Below are 10495 nucleotides of genomic sequence, written 5' to 3'. Positions count from 1 at the left end.
CGTCCATCCTTGGGCGTCCTCCTGGGGTGGGCAAGGGTGGCAGGGGGTGTCCCTGGGGGCATGGGAGGGCACCTCTGGGCTCCTTCCGAGCCCACAGGTCCCTTAACGCCTGCCCTGACCAGGCGCTAAAAAACGACGCAAAAGCAGCTGGACGTCATTTTTTTTGACCCGCCCACTCCCGGGCATAATTTTTGCCCGGGAGTGTAAATACGGCGCACATGCCTCGGAGTCATTTTTTAGAAGGGAACACCTACCTTGCATATCATTAACGCAAAGTAGGTGTCCACGCAAAAAAATTACGCAAACTCCATGAACTTTGGCGCTAGACGCGTCTAACACCAGAGTATAAATATGGAGTTTGTTTTGCGTCGAATTTGCGTCAAAAAAAACGACGCAAATCCGGCGCAAACAGAGGGCTCTAAGGACGTCGGATCAAGATCCAGGTTTACCCCGGTCGAAGGATTTTCACCTCGAAAAAAACAACTAAGTCCAAAAGGAAAAATCTCCACCGAGGGCTCCCGCAGCGCGTATCCTGGGAAGAGTTCCAAGAGGTCGGATTGGACTGGCAGGTTCGTCCCGCTGAAGATAAACCGAAGGTAAAATTTTGACAGGGGCCTCCCGCGGGCTGTAGCCGAGCCGGGCTCCATCGCGGTGGGCCTTAAACTTTGACTTTGCCCTGGTCGAGGTACAACCAGATGACCCGATTGGCACTTTTTGTTTCTAGGTGCTAGAAAACAATAATTCTTTACAAATTCATATCTCCGGTTCCCCTTATCCGATTTTATTCGTTTTTGTGTCATTTTAAAGATAAAAATATAATCTATTTTTATAAACTGGTTTTGGATATTTAAACTGTTTCCTGTGTTTTATTTAATTACTGTTTTGTGATATTTGAATGCTTTACACTCTGTCTCCTAAGTTAAGCCTTGTTGCTCTTTGCCAAGCTGCCAAGCTACCAAGGGTTGAGCTAGGTTTAATTTACTGAGACCTAACTGGACCTAAGTGGAGGTTAGTGGCCTATTGCTAAGTGTAGGTACTTACCTGCCCTTACCAATAACCCATTTACCAACAATGATAAATCCTGCTACTGCAGCCTATGATGTCTTGTCAAAACTTGAGGAGCAAGGCTAAAATGTGCTCAGGCTGCAGAGCAACAAAAATTAGATGGAACTCTGCTTCTTATTCATATACATTATCAAGATATTGGCACCAATGACAAACTGAAGAAGGAGTGAAATGGTACAGATGGGTAGAAATTAGATATTATATGATAAATCTTCATCTCTCATGCCACACTAAATTCTTAGGGCCAGATCTATAAGAAACTGGCGAAGATCATTGCTGAACAAAAAAGAGAAGCACCGCACTGCACTGCACCAGTTTAGAAATGCAGGGATGCTCTGTATTTACAACAATATGGCGAATCCCTGCATTTTGCTCTAGGCCGACGCTAAATTAAGCAAGCTGTGCCAATGCAGGCATCCTTGTACCATAGTGCAAGGGTGTCAGCGTTGAGGGGAGTGATTGTTTATGTACAGTAAGGTGTTCCTTCCTGCACATAAACAATTTGCAATGGCCATTTGCAATTCTATGTGTGCTGCAGAATGCAGAATACCTAGAAGTACCAAATTGTCAATTTGGAATGATTGTTTATGTGCAGGAATGGACACCTTCCTGCACATAAACAACCATTCATACCCTTTTGCTTTTTCTATGTGTGCTGCACAATAACATATTTAATAAAAGTATTCCTCCTCATTGCGCCATGCTAACGCCACCCCTGGGGTGGCGTTAGTTTTTGGTGTTGCCACAGATTTACACCTTCTACTAAATCTGCGGCAGCATCAAAAGCAATTGGTGTTGCAGTGGAACCTCCACAGCAACACCCATTGCATGCCCCTCTAACGCAGAAAATTGCATCGGAGGGGCCACATTTACAAGGCAGTGTAAAGCCACAAAAAGTAGCTTAGCACCACCTTGTAAATGTGGTGCACTGCAAAGCACCACTGGAGCATCACTAAAAGTGACCAGATTCTAAATCTGGCCTTAAATATGCAAAGGAAAATGCTGTGCTGTACTGTTTTGTCTAATAAGGGAAGAGAACTTCATTCATATCTCTGTCATCCACTTGATTTACATACCGATTGATATATAGGACATGCTTATGTTATGTTGGAATCATTTGCTGGTGCCTCTTCAAAACAAGTGTTCTGATTAATTCTACCCTGTAGATCTGCAATAACACATTGTTAATAACTTCCGGAGAAATTCTGGGAGATAAGGCCTTAGAGACAGTAAAGTCAGCCTACGATCGCAGGGGTTAACAAATGATAGAACAGTTTGGGTATTCAGATGATTAAGGATAAAAGTCAGAGTCCCAAAAAATATTTAATGAAGTCATTGGGTATTAAAAACTTAAGACACATGAAATTATTTTGTTGTTTGCCATAATTAAAACTGCATTGCAGAACATTAAGAGATGTTATTTCTAGCAGCATTTTTCCTTTTCATCCTCAGTGTTACTCCTACTGGCATATGATCATACCCAATGGAAGGAGGAAACCACACTGTGGTGACAGAGTTTATCCTATCAGGACTTAGTGTTTTGCCGGAGTTGGAACTTCTACTGTTCCTGATATTCCTCACTGTTTACATCATCACTATTGCTGGGAATGTTGGGATTATTCTTCTGATCATAAATGACCCTCGTCTTTACGTGCCAATGTACTACTTCATTAGTCACCTTGCCTTTATTGATCTGTGCTACTCTTCTACTATCACCCCCAAGATGCTGACTGATCTGCTGGCAGAGAAGAAGTCCATCTCTGTTCGTAGCTGCTTTACCCAACTCTCCTCATTCTCTCTCTTTGCTACAACAGAGTGCAACCTTCTAGCGTTAATGGCTTTTGACCGATACGTAGCAATTTGCATCCCATTGCGTTACACACTCATAATGGCGAAGAATGTCTGCTTGTGGTCAGTGGTGGGGGTGTATGCTGTCAGCTTTGTAAGTTCTGTGATTAACATTGGGTACATGTCTGTACTCTCCTTCTGTGGGCCCAATGTGATCAGGCATTTCTTTTGTGACTTTCTAGTCCTTTATAGGCTGTCATGCACTGATACTTGGAGCAATAAGATGCTATTGTTCGCCTTTTCTGTAATGTTCACAATGAGTGCCATCTTTATTATTCTATTCTCCTACAGTTCTATTCTCAATGCAGTTCTGAAAATCCAATCAGTGACAGGCAGGAGTAAGGTGATCTCCACCTGTGGATCCCACTTCCTGTGCGTTGTGATCTTCTATGGGACTCTCCTCTACATGTATCTCAGGCCCAACTCAAGCCATTCCCAGGAGGAGGACTTAGTGAGCTCTGTGTTCTATGCTGTGGTCATCCCCATGCTAAACCCTCTGATCTACAGCCTCAGGAACAGGAGCATGAAGAATGCCCTGAAAAAGATACTGTTCAAGAAGACCTTGCCATTCTGGTGAGAGGTTGGACTTTGTTACTAGAGCTGTAGAGCCCTGGATGCCATCTATGTAAAATATCCCTTGGAAGTTGTGTTCGTGTTCAATTTTAATTTTTTTTTTAAACTGACGAATACCAAATCGAACATTATCTGAAAATATGTGAGATCACATGATAATAAATTTAAAAAGACCGATTTTGAATAAGAACCCAATTTGGAGCTAGTTATAGCTCATATAAGTTCAGTACTGCCATATAAGTGCAGAATTAGTGTACTTTATTATATTTGTTATTGATAGCCCTATTACATATAGACGCGTGCAGATATACAAAGACCACCTTAAGTCCAATTGTTTGAGAAAGGACTAAAATTCATAGCTGAACAACAATAGTCTATAGAAACAGGTGCACATCACAATCCCTGGTATTCTTGGTGATTAGGTGTCCTGTCATTCATCTTCTAGGTGCCAGTTGCTCTGTATTGACTACATTACATAGCTCCAAGAAAAGTCCATTTAAATTGCGTGTCTTGACCTGAACTTTTTTTTCTGGAAATGAGAACGAGACTTGCTTTCTGTTTTAAATGTACAGTATCGGCCCTATGCCATGATCTCATGTAACAATTTGAACACTTTATTAACTACTAAAGATAAAAGTCAATCTAGGCAAATGTGTACACAGTGTATTACATTATTGGATCTGCTTGTGTAATTTGCTGATAAAGGGAGAGACAGAGCTCTAGGTGCTCAGATATCTAGGCCTGATGATCATAGGATGCACCTTTAGTAGAAGCTGTCAAATAAAACACACGAACGTGACCGTAAGAGAAGGAGTGAATTAGATGTATACTGCTAATAATGTACTCTAATAGAACAAACTTTGCTCTGAAGCAGCCAACACTCCAATCATGCCCAAGAGTGTGATTACATTATGAAAGTATCAAGATTTGTAAAATGAGCAAATACCAAGACCTCGCCTGTGGTGCACACTGAGCAATTGGTGACATAACAATTCATTCAAACCAGCATTTAATTCGTGCTGTGGTTGCTGGTGGGCACAACTGGCTCTTGTCGCACGGGGCTGGCATTCTTTGTTGCATCCCATGTGCAGCCTCAACTTCAGCTGCTTTTGGTTCTATGATAGGACTGGAGGCTTTACAACCGTCACAAAGTTTCAGAACTACAATATCTACTGTTCTTTGAGGAAAAACTATAAATCCCATCAAACATGGTTCTACACCTGTAACATCGCAGATAACTGTGTAACCACTACTGAGTTGTGCCTTCACCTCTTTCTTGCTGCTCAGAGCAGCACGATTGGCATTTCTTTTATTCAATGTACTCAACAAAAATGTTTATAGTGTGATATTGGGGGTCATTCCAACCCTGGTCCAGGGACCGCGGAAGCACCGCCAACAGGCTGGCGGTGCTTCCTGGGCCATTACCGCCGTGGTCAGAAAAGGGCAACCGGCGGTTTCCCGCCGGTTTACCCCTGGCCCAAGGAATCTGCCATGGCGGCGCTGCTTGCAGGCCGCCATGGGGATTCTGACCCCCTTCCCGCCATCCTGGTCCTGGCGGTAAATACCGCCAGGAACAGGATGGCGGGAACGGGTGTCGTGGGGCCCATGGGGACCCCTGCACTGCCCATGCCACTGGCATGGGCAGTGCAGGGCCCCCCTAACAGGGCCCCACAAAGATTTTTAGTGTCTGCTTTGCAGACACTGAAAATCGCGACGGGTGCCACTGCACCCGTAGCACCCCTTCAACTCCGCCGGCTCCATTCGGAGCCAGCTTCATTGTTGAAGGGGCTTTCCCGCTGGGCCGGCGGGCGGCCTTCTGGCGGTCGCCCGCCGGCCCAGCGGGAAAGTCAGAATGACCGCCGCGGTCATTTGACCGCGGTACGATCTTCTGGCGGTTCCCGCCAGGCGGGCGGCTTCTGCCGCCCGCCGGGGTCGGAATGACCCCCATTGTCTTTGCATTTTGCTTTATAGGTTTCTTGAGTTTGATGCCATGCATACTTTTGAGGGTGACGCTGTATTTGCATACTAGTTTTCGCCTCAAAGCTCAGTGTGACTGTGCGCTTTGCGCAATGCTGCCCCCTCCAGCTTTCCTCCATTTTGTCTCATTCCTTGCTGGTGCCGTGTTATGTTTCTGATGCGGAGCTAAAGACCACTTCCCTTGGTCTGCACATCTCATTCGACTCCTCGCCTTACCCTTCCAGCACGTCTCAGGTGGAAGGTTTGGGCAGCAACAATAATTATCAGTTACTCTGATCCAGGTAGTGAATTTATCACCGGGTTAGTCAGCTCACCAGATGGCGCCCACATTTTTACACTTGTAGGTGAGCAGTTCCACGTTCCCATTATAAACTGACTGAGAAGTGACAAGGACTTCGATTTACACTGCCAAAGATTTTCCCTTTTAGTAATTGGGTCACAAGTTTATCCTAAGGCGTCATCTATTGTTCTAAGGAGGGATAGACCTGCAGTGGATAATACCATTCAAAAATAGCTGAAGAAATCTATTTCCACCCTTTTGGGCATTTGCAATACAATAGGTCTCGTATTAGATTTAGGGTGACCACCCGTCCGTAAATTTCACGGACTGTCCGTAATTTCGCCCTGCCGTCCGTTGTCCGTGATGAAACCTTTAACGGAGGGCATTTGTCCGTAATTTCAGCCTTTCACCTAAAGGACAAGTGACGGCAGGGCGAAATTAGGGGCAGATGAGTTTCCCCAGCAGGTTTCAAAGGCAGGGAGTCTCCTGTGCTCTGAGGGAGGGAGGGGCAGACAGATAAGAATCAGACCTTCTTGCCAGGGGGTCTCCTTCCCTAAAGATATGCAAATGTGCACAACTGGTAAATATGCAAATACAAAAGGGCTTGAAAACTTGCATTGACTTTACTAAAAGGAGTCACTTGAAGTTTTCTGATGGCAAAGACATTACTTTTAGAGAGGTGTTGTAATTGTGTTCCAAGGTGAGCTGTGGAGTAGGTGGTTTTAATGGAGTGTTATAATTTTTTTTAGTATTAGGTATAACCTGTATATTATTCAAATCTGTATTCCAGAAGCACTTTTTTTTTTAATTTAACCAAAATGTATTTGCGCTTTTTGTCGCAGCCTTTATTATGACTTAATTGTATTTTTCACAGTTATTTCAGGTACTTCGGTACCTCATAGTACTAACAAACATTGGCAAAGCAATAGGTCTCATCTACAAAAGAGTTATTGGCTTTGTTAATGTGTTTTAGCCATTAGCCATGTTATACACCAGAGTAGCTGCTGTTCAGCATGGCTTAAAGTTAGTGGCATAGTGGTGTGGAGTAGAGTAGCATAGGAGCAGTGGCGTAAAGCCCAGTGGTGCAAAGTACAGTGCAGCGGGGTACAGTGCAGTTGTTTAGAGTGTGTTAGCGTAGAGTGCAGTGGTTTAGAGTGCAGTGGCATGGAGTGGCGTGGGACAGAGTAGAGTGGCATAGAGTGCAGTGGAGTAGAGTTGCATACATTAGAGTGGCAGAGAGAGCACTAGCGTAGAGTGGTGCAGTGGCATAGATTGCAGAGTAGACTCATGTTGCAGGGAGTGCAGTGGCATAGTGTAGAGTGGTGCAGAGTAGAGCAAAGTGCTGTAGAGTGGAGTGATGCAGAGTAGAGTGGCATAGAGTGCAGTGGCATAGAATGCAGTAGTACATAGAACATCAGTGTATAGTACAGTGGTGGAGAGTGCAACGCTGCAGAGTAGAGTGTCAGTGCAGTGATGTAGAGTGGAGTAGAGTGGCACAGAGAGCAGTGGCGTAGAGTACAGTGGTACAGAGTAGAGGGCAGTGGCGTACAGTGCAGTTGTTTAGAGTGCATTGGCGCAGAGTGCAGTGGCATAGAGTGGCATGGGGTAGAGTTACATAGAGTGCAGTGGAGTAGAGTGGCATACAATAGAGTAGCAGAGTGCAGTAATGCAGAGTGGTGCAGTGTCAGAGTGCAGAGTAGACTCGTGGAGTGGTGCGGAGTGGAGTATTGTAGAGTGGTGTAGAGTAGAGTATAGTGCCTAGAGTGCAGTGGCGTAGAGTGGTGTAGAGTACAGAGTTGCAAAGTAGAGTGTCAGTGTAGTGGTGTAGAGTGGTACAGATAACAGTGGCATAGAGTACAGTGGTGCAGAGTAAAGGGCAGTGGCATACAGTGGAGTTGTTTAGAGTGCACTGGTGTAGAGTGAAGTTGCATATAGTGGCATTGGGCAGAGTAGAGTGGCATAGAATGCAGTGGAATAGAGTATATTGGTGCAGAATGCAGTAGTACAGAGCAGAGTGGTGTAGAATATATTGGCGGCCAGTGCAGTGTTGCAGAGTGTCAGCGTGCAGTGGTGTAGAGTGCATTGAACTAGAGTGCAGTGGTCAGAGTGGTATAGAGTACAGTGGCGTAGAATAGATTGTTTCAGAGTAGAGTGCAGTTGCATAGAGTGGAGAGTGCAGTGGAATAGAATGCAGTGGCACAGAGTGCAGTGGCATAAAGTAGCCACACAGAACTGGTGCAATGAAATCTATAAGATTTCACTGCACCATTCTGCGCCTTCAGTCAGTTTGTTAACCTCTGCTCAGAGCAGGCATTAAAGTTACGCTGGCCGATTTAACATTGGACCCCCTTGCATTTTTTTTACACTAGTCCAGCACAGTTTAGCCCCGCAGATGTGTCAGAATTTGTGATGCATCATTGGAAACGTGCTCCGTAAAGTGATGTGTCATAAATACAGTGCTACCATGGCATCATTAGGGGGTCCAAGGCTGGCCCAAGAGAAAAGGTGCATCAATTCTGATGCACTAGTTTCTTGTAAATTAGGCCCATAAGGTATGTGATAAATGTATTTCCACTTCACATTCTAACATATACTGGTATTCACTTACATTACACTGTCACACATACTCAGGTCTCTACATACACATATGTACACCACGCCCACCATAATGTGACACATAGACATACTGCATGCATACCTTCTTATATCCAGGACCAATGTAAAAGTGCACATGGTGATATTCCAGCATTTTATAGTCTTTTACATTGGTCCTAAAACAATAGGCTACTTGCATAATTTAAAACTGACGCAGCACCTCTGAATTTTGACACATCACTAAAGTTACGTCAGTTCTGGGGTCAACTTCAGCGATGCGCTACTTTTTGGGCAAAATTGTTACGTCAAGGTTCCAACAGATGAGTGAGAATTTCTGACACACTTTGGGTCCTTGCACCATTGTGCCCCATATTGGAAAAGAGGTGCATCCATGGCGTTGTAACGGATTCCTGTGTATCATAACTGTTTTTGACGCATTGCTGCCACAACGCATCAATACGTAATTTCTTGTAAATATGGCCCTACGTGTGTGTAGAGATACACTTTTCACAGACACAAATAGAAAAAACGATGTCACCCATCTGACTGTGGTACTAAAAGTGATCATTCTCCACGTAGGTGGTGGCCGGGATCACTTTACAACAGGAACATGCATTTTACCTTAATGAGCAATGCCAGAGAATTGAGTATTTGCGGCCAGAAGTAACATCAGCTTCAAATGGCGCTCAAACATACAAAGTACCACTCTAAGCAAATACAGATATTTAAGGCACTCTGTCTCAGGCACACTTTAGAAATATTTTAGTAATAAATAACGTATGAGAAGCTGTATGAACTGTATGAACTTTGTTTATAGGCATGACTATTTAACAAATATGTAAATGATTGAATGTCAATACAGGAACCTTCAGTGCAGTCTTTTTCTTTTTGCACTACAAAGCAACAAAATATTATTGAAACTCTGATTAACTACCTACATGTCCCAATGGAAGTAGTCTGTTTCTATTGTGAGCTGAACACAGAGAACATGTATTTGGTTATTACGAAGGTGGCACACAAGTATATACTGGTAGGTTAGGATGCAAAACAGCACCCGGCTCAGAATGTCTACTGTCGCTGGTAACTACTGTGTGTGCATTTTCTTCTGGATGGTTGAAGCTGGTGGCTGTTGGCATCTGTAAACGTTATGGTTCTTGTGGTGAAGGGCATGTGCAGGAATTTCTTGGAAGAAACCAAAAAGGGTTCCATATGCTCTTCTGCAGAAATAAGCTTGACTTCTTAAATTAAACTTTTGCTTTCTTCATGCAGGATTTCCCCAAATCAGTGTCCAATGTTCATTATTAATAACCATTATAAATGTCTAGCAGGTATAGACACGTCGGGGCATATGTACGAAAACTGATGGAAAAAGTTGTGCTGTGGTATGACAGTTAAAAACGCCATAGATGCCCCATATTTATGGTAGGGTGCACCATGTCGTACGGTCCAAAGGTGCGTCAAAAAAATTGATGCATCTGTGTGATGGACACTGTAGTGAAAACTAATGCATGAGCAGCATAAGTGACACAAGGCTGCTTTGCATGTCGTACACCAATGCTTACATGTCTCAAATCACCTTTGTGTCAAAATAGAGTGCATCATGTATCAAAATCCTTCAAAACGTGGAACATTGTTGAAACAAATGTTCCCTACACCTCAAAAGGAAAGATGGAGTAGGCATCACAAGGGAGCAGAAGCAGTCAGGGCAACAATCCCAATAACACCAATTGCAGCCAGGATGTCCAGACAGAATCCCAGGGAAAGAGGAAGAGGAAGAATACTTTCAATGAGGAGGAGAATGAAATACTAGAAACAGATGTGACAAGGCATGAACATCAGCTCCTTGTCACCTTAAAATTGCCATTATGGAAGAAAGAAAATATTTGGCAGTCCTTAATAGGGAAGATAAACTATATAGGGCAAACTTAAAGGAGAGTACCAGAGTGAAAGAAGCACTGGCATCATTATAAACATAGGATCAAGGAGAAACTAGCCAATAACCTGAAGGCAGCAATGTGGATCAGAGGAGGACCTGAGACCAGAAGGAGCTGGACCCACTGGAGGAGCAGGTTTCATCAGTCATCCTAGCGGAGTTAATGGCAGGACAGGACAGTGTTTGCTTCGAGGACCAGCAAGACCAACAAGGTGAGTGGCAAT

The 10495-nt window shown here is 44.0% G+C and overlaps 1 protein-coding gene across 1 annotated transcript; it reads left to right on the top strand.

Moving 5' to 3' along the window:
* Positions 1-2548: 2548 nt before the first annotated feature.
* On the top strand, positions 2549-3490 carry LOC138286997 (olfactory receptor 8U3-like). The gene has a single exon (XM_069227360.1). The coding sequence runs from the start codon at positions 2549-2551 to the stop codon at positions 3488-3490; it is 942 nt and encodes a 313-aa protein (XP_069083461.1).
* The last annotated feature ends 7005 nt before the right edge of the window (positions 3491-10495 follow it).

The sequence above is a fragment of the Pleurodeles waltl genome, chromosome 4_1, assembly GCF_031143425.1.
Source record: "Pleurodeles waltl isolate 20211129_DDA chromosome 4_1, aPleWal1.hap1.20221129, whole genome shotgun sequence".
Taxonomy (NCBI): domain Eukaryota; kingdom Metazoa; phylum Chordata; class Amphibia; order Caudata; family Salamandridae; genus Pleurodeles; species Pleurodeles waltl.
Note: the sequence above shows the minus strand (reverse complement) of the source record. Positions and strands in the feature narration are given on the sequence as shown.